The 20,171-nt window shown below is 38.5% G+C and overlaps 1 protein-coding gene across 8 annotated transcripts in view; it reads left to right on the top strand.

The window, feature by feature from the left end:
- Positions 1-8,960: 8,960 nt before the first annotated feature.
- The window catches only part of TFAP2B (transcription factor AP-2 beta), an 85,469-nt gene continuing 74,258 nt past the window's right edge, over positions 8,961-20,171 (top strand). For 3 of the 8 annotated variants that reach the window (XM_084623890.1, XM_084623889.1, XM_084623888.1), the window contains exons 1-4: positions 9,902-10,134; positions 13,503-13,529; positions 14,571-15,029; positions 19,805-19,865. In XM_084623890.1, coding sequence (XP_084480016.1) covers positions 10,054-10,134; positions 13,503-13,529; positions 14,571-15,029; positions 19,805-19,865 — 628 coding nt within the window. In that variant the 5' untranslated portion in view covers positions 9,902-10,053. Of the gene's footprint in view, positions 9,033-9,901; positions 10,135-13,373; positions 13,530-14,238; positions 14,493-14,570; positions 15,030-19,804; positions 19,866-20,171 lie in introns of those variants that run through there. The other 5 variants (XM_084623887.1, XM_084623892.1, XM_084623891.1 and 2 more) reach the window with 5 other exon arrangements.

The following is a 20,171-nucleotide window of genomic DNA, read 5'->3' as shown; positions in this document are numbered from 1 at the left end:
AGACAGCTCTTTTATATGGCCTCAATCGTGTTCTGGAAGAACCAGTTTGAAGATTGACAGAAGTAGTGACTGGGTCCTTGCCCACTGAGTAAGGCAACCAATGTGGCCAGTTAGAGCCAGTTGTGATGGTGGTTTTTGTGATATGAACTGGGACCACTGATTCATTTTCCATTGGTCTCCAAGTGAGCATCAAATGGGAATGACTTTTAGGCATTATCGACTTGGGCCACATTTGAATTGGTGACAAGTGATGAAAAGTGATCCATATTTCTTTAAAAACACTACAGTCCATCCAATCCCTCCCACATTCCTGGTTCTATAGACCGATCAGAAAGCAAAATACCTTACTATCTATTTTAATTAGCTATAGTTTCTGCCTCTGAGCTAGATCATCAGCTGATGTAAATCATCAGAGAGACGGCCTCATTGGAGTTGTGCTGGTTTACACCAGCTGAAGTTCTGGCCCACTATGTTGTATTTTCCTATAGCACCATAAAAATGTTTTACTAATGCACATGCCCACATGATATAATTGGCTATAGCAAGTATATGCCCTGAAGAGGAACAGTATGTCTACAACTGCCCTCTACCAGAGTATATATGTCACACCAGCTCACCTGTATAAGAAAGCAATAATAAATACTCAACACTTAGGTGGTTCTTTTCATCTTCAAGCCACTATGAAAATGTCGACTAACTAACAATACCACATGCCAAGCAGGACTGTGTGAACCCATCTTATTTTTCTCAATTTATAGATGAGGAACAGAGAAACAGAGAAATTAAGTGCCCTGCCTGAGATTACACAGTAAATTTGTAGCAGAGCTAGGAACTGAACCCTCTACTCCCCAGCCCAGTGGCTTAACCACAAAACCTTTCCGTTCAATTGCAAAACAATGGTAGCAATGTTCACTCAAACTCAAATTGAAATTGTGAATTCAATGGGAGTGTAGGAACAAACTTCGCAATGATCTGGAAGTAAATATAAAATCAGTTCTGATAAAATTTTCAGATGACATAAAGATTGGTGGAAGGGTAAATAATGGTGAGGACAGGACTTTCATACAGAGTGGGGCGGGGTGGGGGCGGGGCAGAGATGGGAAGCTTTTGAGACAATCCCACATGACATTCTATCAGGGGGCCCTGATAACAGTCTTCAAATACATTAAAGGCCATTATAAACAGGACAGTGTTAAATTATTTGCCATGGTCACTGAAGATAGGACAAGAATTAATCGACTTAATCTATAGCAGGGGGGACTTAGGTTAGATATTAGACAAATGTTCTAAATATAAGGTTAGTTACGTACTGGACTAAGAAACCAAGGTAAAGAGACCTGTTTTTCAAAGAGCAGATACTCAGCACTTTCTGGAAATCAGGCCCCTTTCAAGCACTCAAAAATTGAGTTCCCTGATTCACTAACCACTCTAGGCCTTAAATTATTTAATAGAGCTGTTTGAAATTTTTTCAGTGGAGCAGTTTTGCATTGGAAAATGTTGTTTTATTGAAACAGAAATATTTCGCAGGAACGAATTGATTTTGACAGAATTTTCTATGGAAAATTTTGAAACTGTTCTGACTTTCTCATTTTGATTCAGGATCATCAAAAGGTTTCATTTTGATAATGTTGAAATGTATCAGTCTGACTTTTTCACTTTATTGCATTTGGTTTTGACATTTATATTAGAATTTTAACTATATTACATTTCTATATTATATATTACAATTAAGACTCTATGTCATAATAAAGTACATGATAATGTTTTGACTTTATCAAAATGAAGTATTTCAATGTTTCTGTATCATATTTTTTTCAGAATTTCCATGTCACGGGAAATTTTGGCTTCTCATTGCAATATGGAATAGTTTTTTGTTTTGAACTGCCAGAATTTCCTGTGGAATGGAAATTCTTTTTTCCAACCAGCCCTACTATTTAACAATATCCCTTTAATAAAATAATAATAAATCCAGTGTTTACACACATATACGTTGAATAGCCAGCTCCTTGTCTTCCAAAGCAACCTTTCTATGTGTCTGATGTAAAAATCCAGGATATTTGAGTGTCAGGTTATAAGGGCTACAGCTGTGTGAAATAAGATCCAGCCACAATGGTTCCCTTTTCAAGCATTGTGTTTCCTTCATATCTGTTCATGCCACATCTAAAATATTGTTGAAAATGAGCATGATCATTTTTTGCATTAATTGAACATCAGCTCCCCCTACTCCCCCAGGTTCACATTGTCACCTCTTCTTGAAAATGCTACCAATACAGCGTGTGGCAGTGGATCTATCTATTCTACCTAACAAAAATATCCGTGGCTACTGTAGACATAGAAACATATAAATGTGGTAGGGCTGGATGGGACCTCAAGAGGTCATCTAGTCCAGCCCCCATGCTGAAGCAGGACAAAGTAAACCTAGATGATCCCTGACAGGTGTTTGTCTGACTCTAACCTGTTCTTACAAACCTCCAATGATGGTGATTCCATAACTTCCCTTATTGTCTTATTCCAGTACTTTGACATTTGACAGAACTGAAAAATCAAAATGTTTCATTAATGTCAAAATGGAATGATTTGTTTCCAAAACATTTCTATTTTTCAGGCTGGAGTCACAAAATGGCCAGAGGAGGAGAAGGTAGTGGTGATGGCAGTGACCTTTTTATAACTTTTAGCCCAGTGGTTAAGGCACTCACCTGGGATGTGGGAGACCTAGGTGCTCTTCTGCCTGATGTGGAGAAAGCAATTTGAACTTGGGTCTGCCACATAACTATCTGGACCACTGGGATAAAAGTGATAAGGAGGACACCAGCTCTGCTACTTCATGCTCCTCCTGCCATTTTGGGAATCTAGTCCTCCTTTGCATTTTGTTAAAAATGCCTGAAAAAAAAATGAATCAGGTCAAAATCACCTCGCTCACAACATATCGCGAGAGTTGGCAACCCTGGGTGTGTTAGTGATGGGCTGTGCTGGTCCATGATGGGATACATAACCCAGCAAGATGCCTCTTTTGTCCCCTATGGGCCAGGCTCCCTGTCAGAACTACACCGTGATGTCCCCAGAGTCAGATGGCTCCCCTGATTCACCAAGCAGCTCAGTGGGCTGGACCACATTGCACTGTGGGATATATAGTCCTCCAGGGAGCCTGGCCCATAGAATGCCATGGGGACCTGAAGGACAACTCCCAGAAGGCAAGAGAAGTGCGTTTTGATACTGATCTGACTGGAAAGGAAGTGTTCGGAGTCATCTCAACAAAGCAAAACGTTTCAGTTTCAGGAACATCAGTGTGCTCTGTTTCAGGCAACAACACTGAAATGAAACACGTTGACATTTCTGATTCAAAATGGGTCAGAATTTCCACTAAAAAAAATCATCTTTTTCTCCCATTTTGGGACAAAAACAGATGTTGAAAAGTCAGAATTTCCTGTGGGACAGAAATTCCCAGTATCATTCAACTTTAGTTCTTATACTGCAGCTATCCTGGGAAGCATTCCATCCATTCATCTAAGCAGATTCTTATAATGATGCCAATGATCATAGTATCTAAATACCTAATTAGGGAAGACACCATCTCACTGATTTACAGAGAGGAGTCAAAAGAAGGGGGGAAAAGGCCCCTGAAAAAAAAAGAGAAAGGTTTTCTCCAATCAGACGGTAGGTTAGTTTATTACCTTTTCCTCTCACTCCTTAAAGTCTGTTGACTCCCCTGTGCTATGAAATTTAAGTACTGTATCATGGCCATAGATTATTCACTGAACAGGCTGGGCAGGAAGCATCCTATAATATAGATGTTTTTGTATACGTGGAAAGCAAATCTGTATTTCAAAGCACCATGAAGCAAATTGCTTACACAAATACTGTATCAAAATGTATACAGCAGAATTGAGGTAAAACAAATAAAATCAGATCTTCTGACTTTCTGACTTTACATCTCAATCTTTGAACAGACTGAAAACTTCATTCAATTTTCATAGTATGAATATATCTCCACTAAAATTAATTTCGGACTACAAATGTACATCAAGTGATAGGTTATTTCAATGGGAACATAGCAGGAGTTTAAAGAAATAAGAAAGGTTAGCTTTAATCTGATTAATATTCCAATGATCAGTTTTGGTTTCAATATCCAATCCAAAGTAGCGGGGGAATTGAATGAGATCTTATTTTTATTTCAAAACCGATATGCAGGCACACTGACCAACACTTTTTTGTCTTGGCTTCCAGTCTGAATCCAGTTAAAAACCATTGGGGTCTGTTAAACCAAGGATTATTCTATCATATTCTTAAGCAGGGCTGCTGGAACAATTTTGACAGTGGGGGTGTTGAGAGCCATTGAACCAAACTGTAAACCCGGCATATAATGGAAACCACTTCAAGCCAGGGGGTGTAGCAGCACCCGCAGCACCTCTAGTTCCACCACCTATGTTCTTAAGGGTGGGAAAATGGAAGGATGGAGAGGAAGGATTAGTCAGTGGTTAGGGCATGAGTCTACATCTTGAGTACCCAGGATTCATTTACCTGCTCCCTACAGAATTCCTGTCTAACTTTGTGCAAGTCTTTAGTCTCTCTGGGCTTCAGTTCCCAATCTGTAAAAGGAGGATAGTAGCACTTCTCCACCTCACAGGCGGGCAGGAGGATAAATACAAATAAAAACAGTGAGGCATCCAGCTACTATTATGATGAGTACTATAGAAGTATCTTAGATAGATAGTATATGTGAGTGAATTAATATTAGCTTCAGCTCAGATAATTTTCTCTCCCCAGTTTAGACCATATTTTAATTTTAAACACTACATCCTTCAGTAAAAAGAAAATCTGTATACTCATATAGTTGATTCCATTTCTGGTCTGTATTCTTTAACTTCTGCTATATTTGTTTGGGGTTAATTGGTTGTGGATGGATAGTTAATACAAATCTCTCCAAACCAGATGATCAGTTATTTTATTTAGAGTTTATTTACTTTCTATTCTTAATCTTAGATCAGGTGCATCATTTTTTTTAAAAAAAACATACTAATTGTTCAGATATCTATCTATCTATCTATCTCCATACACCCACTATCTATCTATCTATCTATCTATCTATCTATCTATCTATCTATCTATCTATCTATCTATCTGCTCTCTTTCTCATCACCTTTTGCATCCTCCCTCTCTGATATTTTCCATTATTACACATTAGAAGATGTTGTATTGTTTGTTTCTGAAAATGAAATAGACTATTGACCTCCACCTCAGTTGGAAATATTTACCCAGGAGACCTCCAGCGCCTCCTAGCGGTAGATGTTGGAGTCTGCATGAGATTGCATTAGATTTTCCTGAGCTATTTCCTTCTTCCACCCCCTGTACCACTTCCCTGCCCCCAGCACACACAGATGCAGAAAAGGATAAAGAAAATCTTCAGCAAAAGACACCAAACAAAGAGTGTTTGTAGAAATGTCTAAGTGCCTTAGAACACATTGCATATGATTTATTAATAGGATTCTTGTCTAAATTGTGAACAAGACCACAAAGTATTAGCTTATTTTGCCAGACACTTATACATCATGCACACTCAGACAGACAGAGAGAGAGAGAGAGAGAGAGAGAGAGAGGTATTTATGTTTTGTGACTATTTAAGTGACAGTTTCATTTTTTTCTATTTGTTTGTCATAGGGTTTTATACTGCAATCACTGTAAAATCTGAGCACCTTCCTTGTAAAATCATTAACAGTAGTGAAGTTTCCAGTGGACTTCTGGAGTCTCTGACACTTCTCCCTTGTTGGGTTAAAAACAGGTACTGTTGGTTACCAAGTTGACCATATCTACCTCTTAACAATCTGTCATCTTTGGTACATTTTTCCTTCACAGCCTTTTTAATGAATCTGGTGACCTGATTAGGATCATATTGAGAACTGACTTAATCACTGTATACTGCTCTTTCAAATTCTAGCCAGTCTAACATTCAGGGCAGTGAATCTGTTAAGCAGCCTCCAAATGAAGAGAACTTGAATTTATATTATTTTCTTAGTATATTTTAATAACTTGTAATGATTCCACTCTGATTTTAAACAGATATTCTGAGAGGGGTTATGGGGGAGGTTACTGGAAATGGAAACTGCAATCAATAACAATGGAAGATTCGTATATCCACATTAGGATCAGTCCCCTCAGGAAAGATCCTCCGTTTAAGGTAGTCAAATAACATTAACAAATTGTAAGATTCAATGTAAGTTTGATGCTTTTGTGTAGTCACTTGGGTTTATGGGCTTGATCCAAAGCATTCCTGCCACTTAACAGCAGGTGCAGCTTCAAGATTATTTTTCATGGGAAAGGAGCATTGATGATTTATGCAGTCTACCCACTATGCAGAGAAGTATAAATGAAGAGTATGGATTTAAAAGGAATAAAATCAGAAACTGGATTTAATTTCTATTTTAAAATATGTGTATATTGTGTTATTCATAGATGGGAGAGCTGAATGGTACAGGGCCTAGCATCAGAACAAAAGAGATTTCAGGTGAAAAAAGCAGATAAATTGTGTCATCTGAATCTTAACCATGGGTAAAAATTCCACATTTTTCCAAATGAGTAAAGTTTAAAGAGAGCAAAAGAAGGACTGGATTCTGAAATTGTGTCTGTGTGTGAAAAAAAAGAGAGAGAACTACTTATAGTGCCGAGACCTACTGAATAAAAGGCATTTTCAGTTAGAAATGGTTGTCATAAAATTCACTTTGGATAAGAGCCTCCAGCTACCAGCAGAGGGCCTTGCACTAAATTGATTTAGTTTTAAACTGTAGCCAATAATACATGGGGAGGGCAGGAGAGAGAGAGTTGTTATTATAAAGGTCCATTCTGACTTCAAAATATAGAGAATGGATGCAAGCTTATTAGATAGATAGATAGATAAAATGGGAGTTAAAATAGAATACTTGTTGAAATAATGTAGTATTGCCTTACTTTTTGACAAAGTAACAATAGATTATGTTGATTGGGGGAAGAGTTATTAACTTGGGTAAATAGACAGTATTACTTATTTTGTATTTTTATACACACTACATTTAAAAGATAGTACAAAAGAACCATTGTTACTTGACTGTGAAAGGATAAAACTATGGACAGTGCATTTGACTTATTTCATTTATTATTTTGTAAAAGCGTTCAACAGAAGAAGAGATATCTGTACTAATTTCTAGACCTGAAAAGCGTTAGCTATTTGTCACTCTAAGTTGTGGACGGTAAACAGTAAGAATCACAGTTGTAGTTGAAGTTGTAGACGGCAAGAATCACAAGAACTAACAAGCTTTTAAACTCTATAGTCAAGAGTTAGTGTGTTAACCAAAATCCCAAAAGAGGGCGCTGCTACCCCGTTCAATGATGGATTTCAAAGGGATTTTAAAGCTCCGTATTAAAATATGCAGGATTTTTCAGATGTGGTCAGTTTGAAACAATTTGCTTAGATTTTAATCGTAATAACGGTGAGATTTAGCTATGGACATTTTTATCCCATGTTGATTACCTACTTTTTAAAATATGTATTCCCTCTTTCAAATATGGTCCTGAAGAATAAGACATAACAAATATTATATTGAAATTACATCATTTGATCAGTTCCAACAATTCTGAGTAGTTTGACGTGAAACTATTTGTTTGCATTAATTCAAAATATATATTAAAATGGTTTTAACACCAACGCTAAACATTTTAAAATGTAACCTGCATATTTATATTGATTAATTATTATTATACGTCTAACGTCTTTAATATGAAGCTTATTATACATTTTAGATAAAATAATATAATAATACAATATAAAATAATATAATTCTATTTTGAATGACCACACCAAGCAGAAATAAACTACAGAGGGGGAAAAACAGATCCTTGATCAATCAAATCGTTTTCAAAATGTTCATCGGACACATGGCTCGATTGCGTTTTGTTCATGAGAGTCCTAATAAATCTGTGACTTGTGAACCCGAGTGCACAGTCTAAAACATTTTGCTAGTGGACCAGCATTGGTCGATATCTCGATTTTATCTTTTTGTGTGTGATTACTCTGTTTTCTGATACGTGGCACTTACATAATCTCCCCTGCTATTCAGTTGTAACTCGTAATAACGCACAAATAGGTCATAAACCAGAGTCACTCTGCGGAACCAGCCCTTTCGAGCATGATCCGGAGACTTCAGCGAAACGGTGGCAAAGTGTCCCTTTAGCTGATATTTGTTTTAATCGGAATTTTTGCTCACTACAGGCAGAACCGGATCGCTTGTGTGTGCGTGAGTGTAACATAATGTATAAGCCTACATGCGAACAACACATGTAAATTTCCCTTTTCAATATCCTATTTGTACTACTGCTTGGGAAGGGCGTCTCTCTCGAACCAACCGAAGTCCTCTTTGACAGCCCCACGCAGCAATGGGTAACAAGACAATCTTTGCTGAGAATCCCTCTTATCTGCTTTAATAACTTCCCACCACAAAAATTGCCCTGCTCCTCTTATAATAACTATCTGCTATTTGTTTCTTCCCCGTTGTGGGTTGAGCTTCCAGTGGAAATGCATGCTTGGAAATGGGGTGTATGGAGGGTGGGGGAGGGAATTGGGAAGGGAGAGAGAAGAAAGACGAATTTACACTTTCTAGTTCAATTTGCGGGGATGAAAAATCGGAGCCTCTGCTTATTAAGTCTCCTCACTCCTAGATTTAAATCGATCCCGATTTCTAGGAGATTAAAAAGTCCCAAGGACTATATATATATATTCCTCATGGGGGTAGTCTCTAAGGTGCCACAAGTACTCCTTTTCTTTTTAGGGACATTACGGACGCCCTGCAGTTCCACAGATAGGACCCTGACGTTAGAAACACCTCCTTGCCTTACCCATTAGTTCACTGGAAAGCGCAGTTGTTTTCTTTCAAAGGAAGAGATGGTCTCTCCTTGCCCTTAATAACTGCTCGTGTCTTGGCAATACTAAAAATGGACAATGCAAACGAATGTTTGCCGGGGCACATGAAGGATAGCTGTGTTCCAACGCCCCAGATCAACGGAGACATGTAAAAGCACAAATATAACTTCATGGTGTTAGTGTCTTTTGAAAGTAGCGACTAGCTCTTAGAAAGATGTTCGGGATATGCTAAGATCTACGCTGTGCCGAGAAAATGTCCCAAGTTATGAACTATCTTGCTTAAGCCATGAGTACAGGGATTCCAGATGAAAAGCTTTTACTTTAGATTTGCTCCTTCCACTTTAATGTCCAAGTCTCTGCTTCTGTGTTTTACTGCATACGAGAGAGAATTTCTGGACATGTACGTAAAAACAGAGTATGTGGAGGGAAACATAATATCTCATTGCAAATGGTGCATCGTTTCTCATAGAGGCAAAATAGTCTGTATTTTAGTATAAATAAGGATATACAAATATCCACTCTTCTGTCTGCTGTGTATAAACACACACAGTGGAGAGAATAATGGATATTATTAATAAGTGGGTGTATATGTGTGTGTGTTCTTGAGTAACACACTCATATTCATATATTATGATACACACAACGATAAACTTGTGTGTATCGTGGAGTTTCACAGTATATGAATATGTGTGTTCATGTAAGTGTATATATATATACACACACACACAGTGTGATCTATACATATGAATGCATATATATCTATTTGTATGCATGTATTTGTATGCTTATGTGTACATATCCGACTATATCTAGATGTATATATGTCTGTATATGTATACTTGTGAGATTATATGTATATATATATGTATATATGTATATCTATATATATCATGTACTTGTGAGATTATATGTATATATATATATATATATATATATATATATATATATATATATATATATATATGATGTCTGTGTGTGCATATATATAACCAATAATGTTTTTACTCTCCGATTGAGGTTTACTTCTGCAGCCTATTGTTTCAGACAACAGATATAAGTTGCGATGGAAGAGGAACGTCGGATTTGCTGTCTGTCCCCCATTTCCAATTATAGATGGATCATTACAGACAGAGAAGTACTGAGAATCCAGACATCTGCTCTTCACATGAATGCACTCACCTCCTAGAGAACAGCCTGCGATCATGCTCTGGAAACTGGTTGAAAATGTCAAGTATGAAGATATCTATGAGGTGAGTATATAATATGCATGTGTGTGAGAGATATGTTTGCAGTATATAAATATACATCTACATGTTTATATGTACGTTTATACAATACATCTATAGATAGGTACATACATATGGAGAGCTATATAGATAACACACATGTACATTCAGGAAACCCAGAATAAATGTTCATATGCTTCTTTATTTGCTTTTTTTTCTATTCAGCTTTTTTTTTTTAAGCTGTTTGATGAGATTTAAAACATCAGCGAAACGATCTGGGGGTTGGGATAAGGCAACTTAAAGGCAAAAGTTTGATTTTTAGATCTCCAATTAAACATAATTCCATTAGACGCGGACAAATGTCAAGAAAAAAAGCTTAAGAAAGGAAACACAATCTTGTAATCCTATGCTTTGATACATTTGTGGGTTTTGGTTTGTTTTTTTCCCCCCTATTTTCAGCCCCAATCTTAGAGCAACCCGAGGTTGTTGTTTTTCTTGTTGTGCCTTCCTTATAAGATGCATCTGTGTGGGGTTTTTTTTTTGTGTGTTTTTTTTTTATAAATACACTGAAATATATACATACATCAGTGTCTATACACACATAGACACATATATAGTCAGAGGTAGCTACATAGATACAGTCAGAGAACAGTGAAAGTTGTGTGGATTATTCAGAAAGGTTTGATTTTTGAGGCTCAAAAGCAAAAATGTAAAACATTTGCTAATTTTCCTATTGCTTCGTGACCTGTTTTTTTTTGTTTTTTTTTAAAGTATGCTCAGTCCATTTGGTTCTTTTAAGTTAAACAGGGACTACATTTTCGCAGAAAGGAAAAAAGACGTGTAGGGAAAAGCCGTCTGTATTGTCCCGCTCGCTTTTTTTAATTATTATTTTTTATTTTGGGAGGGGGGTTACTTTGCAAATGTGAGCAGCACTTTTGCTAAGGAGATGTTAAGAAGGGTCCCCCTTCAATTTCAGTACAGTGGAGTTTGTTGCGATAACAGAACTCGTTCCAAACGGCAGGATACGGTGCCGATTGATTGTTTTAGCAGTAAAGTCTGTGTGGAGTGTGTTTGTCCAAAAGAAGGAGCCCTGTTCCCTGCAGTCTATGGAGTGGATACCATGTCACGGGCCGGCTGGTCAAAAGTCAGAGCCTTTAAGGACTTAATTCTGGAAGTGAGTTAATATTTAATCCAGAGATCTGAAGGAGAAAGAAAGAAAGAAAGAAAGAAAGAAAGAAAGAAAGAAAGAAAGAAAGAAAGAAAGAAAGAAAGAAAGAAAGAAAGAAAGATCACTTGAAGGGACGTGTTAATCTGTAGGAAGTGTTTCATAAAATGAAGTGATCGAGATAAAGTGTACAAAGGTTATCAAAGTGCCTCATGCCTGAGAGTAAAACAGTAGTGAATACGATTCCGTGTGCGCTCTCTAAGCAGCCCTATGATCCTGGCGGGGAGCTGTCTTCCCGTTAGAAGGAATGTCTCAACTCTCAAAAGCTCCCGTCAGGCTAATTATCAACTGAACGCTCGCAAAATCCAGCATATGCAGAATTAGTATCGGCGTGGGCACAGCTCTGTCCCCTTCGAACAGCCCCCCCCCCCCATCCCAGTCCTGCTTTTCCTTAAGCAAATACTGATCAAGTGGAAAGCCATGATCTGCCCTTCACAATAACAGCCATCCAGAGGTAGATATGTCTCTGGACTCTTTTTTCTTTTCTGCCAGAGGACACATTTAAGGCTCTTTGCCTGCTTTAAATTTTATTCATACTTGTAGGTTTATTTTATGTTGGATGCAGGGGATTTAGCAGTGGGGTGCATTTTGTTTGTGTTTTGTCTTGAAACATGATATACTCTGAGTTTGTGATGCTTGGGAAGTGATTCTGTAATGCCTAGAGTTAACAAAAAATATCCATCCTACTACTTTCCCTAGAATCGTGTAGTAGATAGATAGATAGATAGATAGATAGATAGATAGATAGATAGATAGATAGATAGATAGATAGATAGATAGAAACTTTCCAGGGTTTTTTAAAAAATCTCTCTGTCTCGCTCTCTCTCTCTCTGTCTCTCTGATTTATAGTTAATAGTATGGTCTAAAAAAACCCTATCTACTTAAATTGATATGTTCTTAAAACAAAAGTGGGAGAGGAACTCGTTCTGGGAAGTGTGGGTCTCTTTAGGAGGGAACGTAAGTTGAACTTTAACAGAAATGGCAGGCAGGCCAGTCGAACGGGTTCCTGAAACATCAAAAGGGTTTTTATATTGCCCCTGGCTTTGCCTAGAAACTATAAATTTAGTATCCTTTAAAATTCATTGCATAAATTTTACATCTGGGTGAAAACTGGGCGCATTTTTGGCATAGTTAGGGGGCAAATTAGCATGGAGAATTAAATGGAACCCGACTTAACACTGATTTATTTGTACGTTTGAGATATTTTGCTTTTATAAATAAATGCGATCTACAACATTCAGTCAAAGTCCTTAATTGCCGCTCTAAACAAACACATTATAGTGGCTGAATAGTTTCTATATTTATTTTTGAAGAGAGGATCAGGAAGGCTCACCCCTCCCCCGTTATAAGTTTACAACTATATATAATATGGACAAAAGCACCAAAGGCAATCGGATTCTCCTATCTGGATGCATAATTAAATGTAAAAGAAGGAAATATGATTTTTTTTCTTAGCCTCCAGTATTGCTCCATAGCACTTCCTTGCTCCAAACCAGCAGTGTCTAGTTTACACTTCTTCCTCCACCTGAGTTAATTGAAGTTATGTCTTTTCCTTGCTAAACTTCCCCCCCACCCGGACCTTCTCCCTCTCTCCCCCAACTCGGCTTCTGCCAGCCCCCCTCGTCTGATTACATCTAGTAATTCTCCACTGAATGAACGTCATTTACAATGGTAGGGGAGCTCTCGAGCTGGCTGCAAGCTTCACGCTCCATTTGGTCCTGCATTCTCCCTTTAAAGTAGTCGTGTAATATTAATAGTCATGAATATCAATTATTATGAGGCGGCGTAGGGGAGGACAGGGAGGAAGGGGCATCGGAGCAGTCTCAGCCTAGCCTTGGGTTGAAGAGGATTGCATCTGGAAGCTCAAAGGGAAATAAAAAAAATAAATAAATAAAACCAGAGGGGGGAGGGGGGGAATCATAGATGTCTACATAGGTTTCCAATCTCTCTCTCTCTCTCTTTTTTTTTTTTGCGGGGGGGGGGCCTCACTGGCTAATTTTTTATGATGATTTTTGATGGCTAGACTTGGAAATACCTCAAGCTGTTCTCCTGTGTCCAACACGTCCCTTTGCCGAGCTCCTTGATATTTTTCTCCTATTATTACAATTATTATTATCAGCACCACTCTTTTATTTGTAGCTGTTACAAGACTTTTTTTTATTTCCAGATGTTAGTCCACACCTATTCCGCCATGGTGAGTTTGGATCCATGTTGTACCAGAATTGCATGTTCTCTCTCTCTTTCTCTCTCTCTCTCTCGCTCTCGCTCCCTCTCCCCCCTCTCTCTCTCTTGAACGCCTTTGGCTTGGTAATTTAGCACAATAATTGGAGGAGGCTTGCAGCTGCTTCTCCTTTTTGCATTGTGTGTTCTTGGTTTGAGCTGGGGGGAAGAGGAAAACTTTTTTTTTTTTTTTTTTTTTTTTTTTGCCATCGCTGGTGGGGATTTGGACACCACTTTGTGGACTAGATGTTTTCTTGTTTACTTTAGCCTTGCAGCCTCAGCTAGGATGGAGTTGGACAAAACTCCTCTCCCACACTTTCTCTGAAGACTTTCACATCCCCCCCCCCCCAATACACACAGCAAGACTTTTAATTACTATTTTAATGTCCCCATCGCCCCCACCCTTTGGAGTATAATAATATTTGAAAGGGATAAAATACATTCGAAGTTGCTGCAGAAATCACAGTGGCTGGATTTGTTCAGGACGGATTTTTAATGTTTTTATATATGTATTTATTTTAAAAAAAAAAATCCCAGAGGGCTGACTTTACATAAAGACACATTTTAAATTTATTTTCACCCTCTCCTTGTCCTCCGACTATGACAACATTTCTTCTGACCTTCCCAGGCAGAATGAGTGGGTGATTTTTTTTTTAACCAGCGTTTAGTGGTGAAGGGGAGTGAATAGATGTGTGAAAACTTTATACGCTGTAGTTTGGAGGGGTGCTAGGCAGCCAGAGAATGGATCAAAGCCCCACAAACTGCACATAAACAGAGAGCGCCACTCCGGCATTTTAAATTATGACATTTTAGTATATGTCTCTCCCACCTCCCCCTTCTCGCTTGTTCTTGGAAACTTACATGATCAGGACAGGAAAATGCTGGACTATTTCGATTTAAGGGGTCAAGTTAAATGCATATTTTATTTTATCTTGCGGTGAGTGATTTGTTTTTCATTTCCTCTTTTTTTTCTTTCCTTTTTTTTTTTTTATTCCTTTCCCATTTTTGTTTTTAGGACCGGCATGATGGAGTCCCCAGCCACAGCTCCAGATTGTCCCAGCTGGGCTCTGTCTCCCAGGGACCCTATTCCAGCGCCCCGCCGTTGTCTCACACCCCGTCCTCGGATTTCCAGCCGCCTTACTTCCCACCCCCCTACCAGCCTCTTCCTTACCACCAAAGCCAGGACCCGTACTCCCATGTCAATGACCCTTACTCCCTAAACCCCTTGCATCAACCCCAGCAGCACCCTTGGGGACAAAGGCAGAGGCAAGAGGTGGGATCAGAAGCCGGCTCACTGCTGCCCCAGCCTCGGGCCGCCTTGCCTCAGCTCTCGGGACTGGACCCCAGGCGGGACTACCACTCAGTGAGGCGGCCAGATGTTCTCCTTCACTCGGCACACCATGGCCTGGATTCCGGCATGGGAGACAGCCTTTCTCTGCATGGCATCGGACACCCAGGGATGGAGGACGTGCAGGTAAGGAGTTCCTGCTCCTTCCTACTGCCAGGGAGCCTGAAGAAGTCTTAGCAGCTGGGAGACACATAGTCAACAATGATCAATTATGAATCATAGCAATTAGACAACGGAAGGACCTCCCCCCTGCCTCTTCTGTGTCGTTCCCGACTTATATTTTTCTTAAAAATAATCTTTCTTTCTTTCTTTCTTTCTCACACCTCACAATTTACATTAACAAGATGAAAGCTACAATAATGAACTAAGAAAGAAAGAAAGAAAGAAAGAAAGAAAGAAAGAAAGGCGTTTCTGAATAATCTAGGCATTTTGAAAAGGGATAAAGTTTATGGAAGCTTTTCTTATTTCAGATATTAAGCCATGTGAAATATGGGTCTCCCAACCAGCTCTTTGCAGTTTGGGGATTTCAGTGAGATCTTTCAGAATAACAAATTTAAAAAATTACTACCAGTTAGGAAAAAACAAAACCAACCCCCCCCCCCAAGTGTAATAGGATCAAGGATATATAAAAGGATTGCACCGGGCACTGTTTTTAAATAGTGTGTGTGTGTGTATTCTCTTTCTATCTATATCAACATCATATATCATTGTTCTGTTCCATCCTTTAGGAAACAATGGAGTTTCATGGGCCTTGAGGTACAATATTTCCTAGCTCTCTCACTCCCCAGCCAAAGTCATCACGGGCTATTTCCTTAAAACAAAAGCCCCATAACAATTTCACTCAAAATGGCTCGGTTCAGATCTTATTAGCGCAGAGCTCCCACAGTAGGTGGATGCATGATTTTCGGCCCACATTTTACACGAGGGTTGATGGTTGCTGGTATTGTTGTTTTTCCTGCTTTTTTGTTGCCGTTGCGGATATTTAAAAGTCTTGATCGGATTTTTAAAAATAGCAAGGGAGGAATCTGCAAAAAGGAGAATAAAGAACTCACTAAAATGAAATGCCTCACTAAAATAAATGGGCTTCCACCCTGTTCAACATAAAAGTACCAAACAAGCATGAGGAGTAATTGGTTTATTAGACAGAAGACCTACTATTGCCCCGCTTTAAAAATGCAAGACTGCTGAAAATACAATCCGTGGAAAGGGAGAATTGCAAATGTGATTTGCTCGGGTGTCACTTTAAAGACTCGCACGCCCCTGTACCCTTGTGCGGTAAGGTTTGCGATGATCATGGAAAAGGCTTTCCTTGGTATTTGTTTACTGCTCCCTCTGAACTCGATGGCAGTCGGAGCATCGGATTGCACGGATTTAAAACTGTACTTGTAAGACCTACGCGGACTCCCTGAGCTATATGAATAGGCTTTATGGGGCTCATCCTACATTCCTTATTCAGGCAAAACTGGCAATGGGGGTGTTGCCTGAGTAAGGACAACAGAATAGGATCCCTTATCTCTCTATATCTAGTACCAAAAAGGTGTAGAAAATATGAGTGCATTGTCATTTACAAAGCCAACAGAAAACGACATAATTAGCTGGTACACTCGTTGTGCTTCTGTTATAGATAGGTAGAGAATGGATACAGTTATTCCTATTCAAGCATTTTTTAAAGCAAAACGAACCCTTCTATTAAACGTCCCTGCTGATTCAATAAGGCGCAAAGTACTGAATAAAAATAAGGGGCATGTCGCATGGTCATTTTCTAAACAACATAATATATCCATAGCCTACGGTATGGAGGAGCTAGTTTAGCTTGTGTTGTAGCTGAATTACTCATCCAAATAGCTAAAGGGGCGTTGCAGACCGGGTATTTCCGTGCAGGAATCTATCTCTGGAATTCTGTGCATAATTTTTATGAAGGAGAGTGCACTGGAAGAATGAGGCAGGTACTTATTTTTAAAGGTCGGATCTCAAACTGAAAACAAAAATATTCCAAGAGATAATTTATGAAGATGAAAGTGCTCATCGACAAATTAGTATAAATAGGCACAGAGGGGGTGATGGGATTGTATTTATTGACAGGCATTTTCTATTATTTTCCATCTGTGTTTGCGAGCCAGGTTAAGTGGGCGGTTTTCTTAATATGTGATTCTTAATATGGAGTTTTTTTCTAGGACAGGTAAAAAAAATCCTGTTTAGCCGATAAATACACCTACTTTCTATGCCTTATGGGGGAAAAAAGTATTATTCAGGGGGGTTTACTCACAAAGTTTTACTTTTTGAGTAAAGTTTTTTTTCCTTACACCATCTGATTAAATAGATTTCATAAATTTGTGTTTAGTTGGCAGGGAGAGAGAGAGAGGGAAAGAGAGAGAGAAAATGAGGATATGATATAAACCCAAGTCCAGGCCATGTGCAATCCGTTGTCCAGGAACATAATTAAGTGGTTGTAACATAGGGTTCTGCTATTGTAAGCACACTGCTGTCCTTTGCGACGAATTAGGTTTACAATCTGCAATTTACAACCGACAAATATGCACAGAGAAAGAAAGTATCTTCACATTGAAACCAAATATGCATCCCGTAGTAGAAAAAATGAATTAAAATAGCCATTTCAGTTTCATCCTTATTCCTCACTGATTAGGGGATCTGCACCTTTTGTACCTGATGGGAACTCATTCATTATTATAACCAAAGCTACAGGAAAGAAATGCAACTAACACCCCCCCCCACACACACACACACGCATATACATCCAGAGTTTGCAAAATAAATGACAAATTCTGTGGGTTATATTTCAGTTATTTTATAGCTGCTGGGTAAGGAGATGATGTTTAGAACGGGTCAGTGCTATCAAGTTTATTTGCAAAAATACATCTCCAGGTTTTCTAAATTTATGCTGGAAACTCATCACCTCCCCCATTACAACCTCTATTCCTTCCCTTCCTCCACTCCCCCCACCCCCCAGCCCCAATCCCCGCCTGTGTATGCAAGCTAGGGAGACTGAAAGTTAAGTTGCACCAAAACACCCGAGTCTCTTATAAAGTAACCCCTGGTATCACTTTTAACTAAAGAAGTCTAGTAATTAAAAGTCTGAGTTGTTTTTCCACGTTTCCGCATGCAGTCCTAATTAAATCTTTACGATCCTCTCTGTGACTATTAACTGCCAGCATGCTGCGCGAATATCCTGTACAAAAACCCAGCAGGGGGGCGTAATTAGATAGAAAATCAGACAAGAGTCTTCTCATTAACTGCAACAACTAACCCACGTTGCTGATGAAGGGAGTGGCGTGCATACACATACATATAGGTATAACATAGCCAGGCAATATCGAGATAAGGTGAGGTTAAAAAAGGGAAGAAAGATGGCGCTTAATATTTGCCTCCATTTTTATAGCATCGTGTTGCAAAATGATGCTCTCCAGCAAGCTGCACAATTTGTCCATCTTCCTCTGTCTCGTTGAAGACAGTAGAAGCTGCTAAAGGAGAAAGAGAAAAAAGGAAGGACCTTCTAATTGTATTTGATATTTTTCCCTGATTATTTTCTGTGATACCCTGTAGGTACGTGGCCTATTGATTAAGGGGGAGTTAAAAAAAAAAAAAGACAAAAGGAACCGGGGGGGGGGGGTGTAATTGGGAGGCTGGAGTCAAGAGGGAAAGGAATCCAAGGAAATATTGTTTATTGTTCCATCACACTTTGGATGTGCAGTTGAAAATATAATTTTCTCCTAACTCATATCCCACCTTAGATGGGGTCTCCTGAGAATAGAAAGATATTTACATAAGCTCTTATGATAAACTAAGACACTACTTAGAAAGATAAAGTTAGAATAAGAGGAGAATTCCATGACTTAAAGGTGTTTAATGTGTCTTTGGGGAAAAAAAAAACAAACCAAACCCAAAGCCGTCTGTCTGTCTGTCTATCTATACACCCATCATCTATCTATCTATCTACACCCGCAGTTTAGAACTGACCACAAAACTGAACCACTTATTGAAATCTATTAAAAATGGTTCTTTAGTCACCTCTGTTCTCTCCGATGGTGGTTGTTGCTCATTGAGGAGGGATTCTGTATCAGACCATTTATATTAAGAAATAATACCTAACATTTGCCCCTGCTACAGTGTAACCATCTTTGTTTGTTTTCCTGCTAAAGAAGTTAATGCCATAATAACAGGTGTGCTTCTAACCAGGGTGAAAGTAGACAGGTTGAGGAGAGAGATTGAGTGACTTTTCTAGACAATCGATTTAATAGCTCTTATATTTTGTCTCTGTGTAATTCCCTTCCCCCCATCTCTCTCTCTCTCTCTCACACACACACACACTTCTAACTTGTAACCAAACCTTGCGAGCTGTTAATCTGTGTTTGTTCCCTATACTATGTGGGTGTTGCACTCCACTCTGAATTGCTCAAACTGTAATTACAAGTCTATAATGTAAACCTTCCTATATAAAAAGTAAATGGCCCTTGAGTTATCAAGCTGCAGCAGGGTCAAAACATAATCATAATAATAATAAAAAAAGTTGTCCTTAATCGTGTTCATTTAGGTACTAGATCTTGGAGACGTTACCAAATTACCAAATTTTCAAAGAAAGAAATATAAAGCTTTATTGAATGCAAAAAAGACTATGTAATATCTATGTTTTATAAGATAACAAAAACACTATTACACCCCATATGCTTCACACCTCTTTTTTATTATAAGACCATATAATTTGGAACAATTTCATTTCCATGTCGATTTGGGGGAATAATAACAATAATACTAATAAACCTTTCTTCCCCCAGTGAATTAATATAAATGGAAATAACCGAAACTCCAGTTTGGAATGACATGATTTATGTACGCCATTCTTTAATATCCAGTCAATTTGAATAGTGATGTTTTTATATTCACAGTCAGTTGAAGATGCCAATAACAGCGGTATGAACTTATTGGACCAGTCTGTCATTAAAAAAGGTATGGATTATTCCAACAAGCTTGACCAACTTATACTGTGTAGCAATGCCTTCCTGATATAATTTTACTTTGAGGCAATTAGTTTACCCGGAAAACAAACACGCATGGGAGATAGATAGAGGAGCTAAAAGGAACGAGTATTTTCTTGTCTAGGAGTTAGATAATTACATTTTATCTTAAATATTTATTTTAATTGTTGCCAACTGATTTAAAATAAGTAACCAGCCAACAAGTTTTGAATTTGCCAACAATTCCTATTTTGATATTGGTGTAAACATGGCACCACATACTATAAAATAGTTTTCA

The sequence above is a fragment of the Lepidochelys olivacea genome (genome assembly GCF_965140295.1).
Source record: "Lepidochelys olivacea isolate rLepOli2 genome assembly, chromosome: 3".
Classification (NCBI taxonomy): domain Eukaryota; kingdom Metazoa; phylum Chordata; order Testudines; family Cheloniidae; genus Lepidochelys; species Lepidochelys olivacea.
This window is presented reverse-complemented; position numbering and strand designations above follow the sequence as displayed.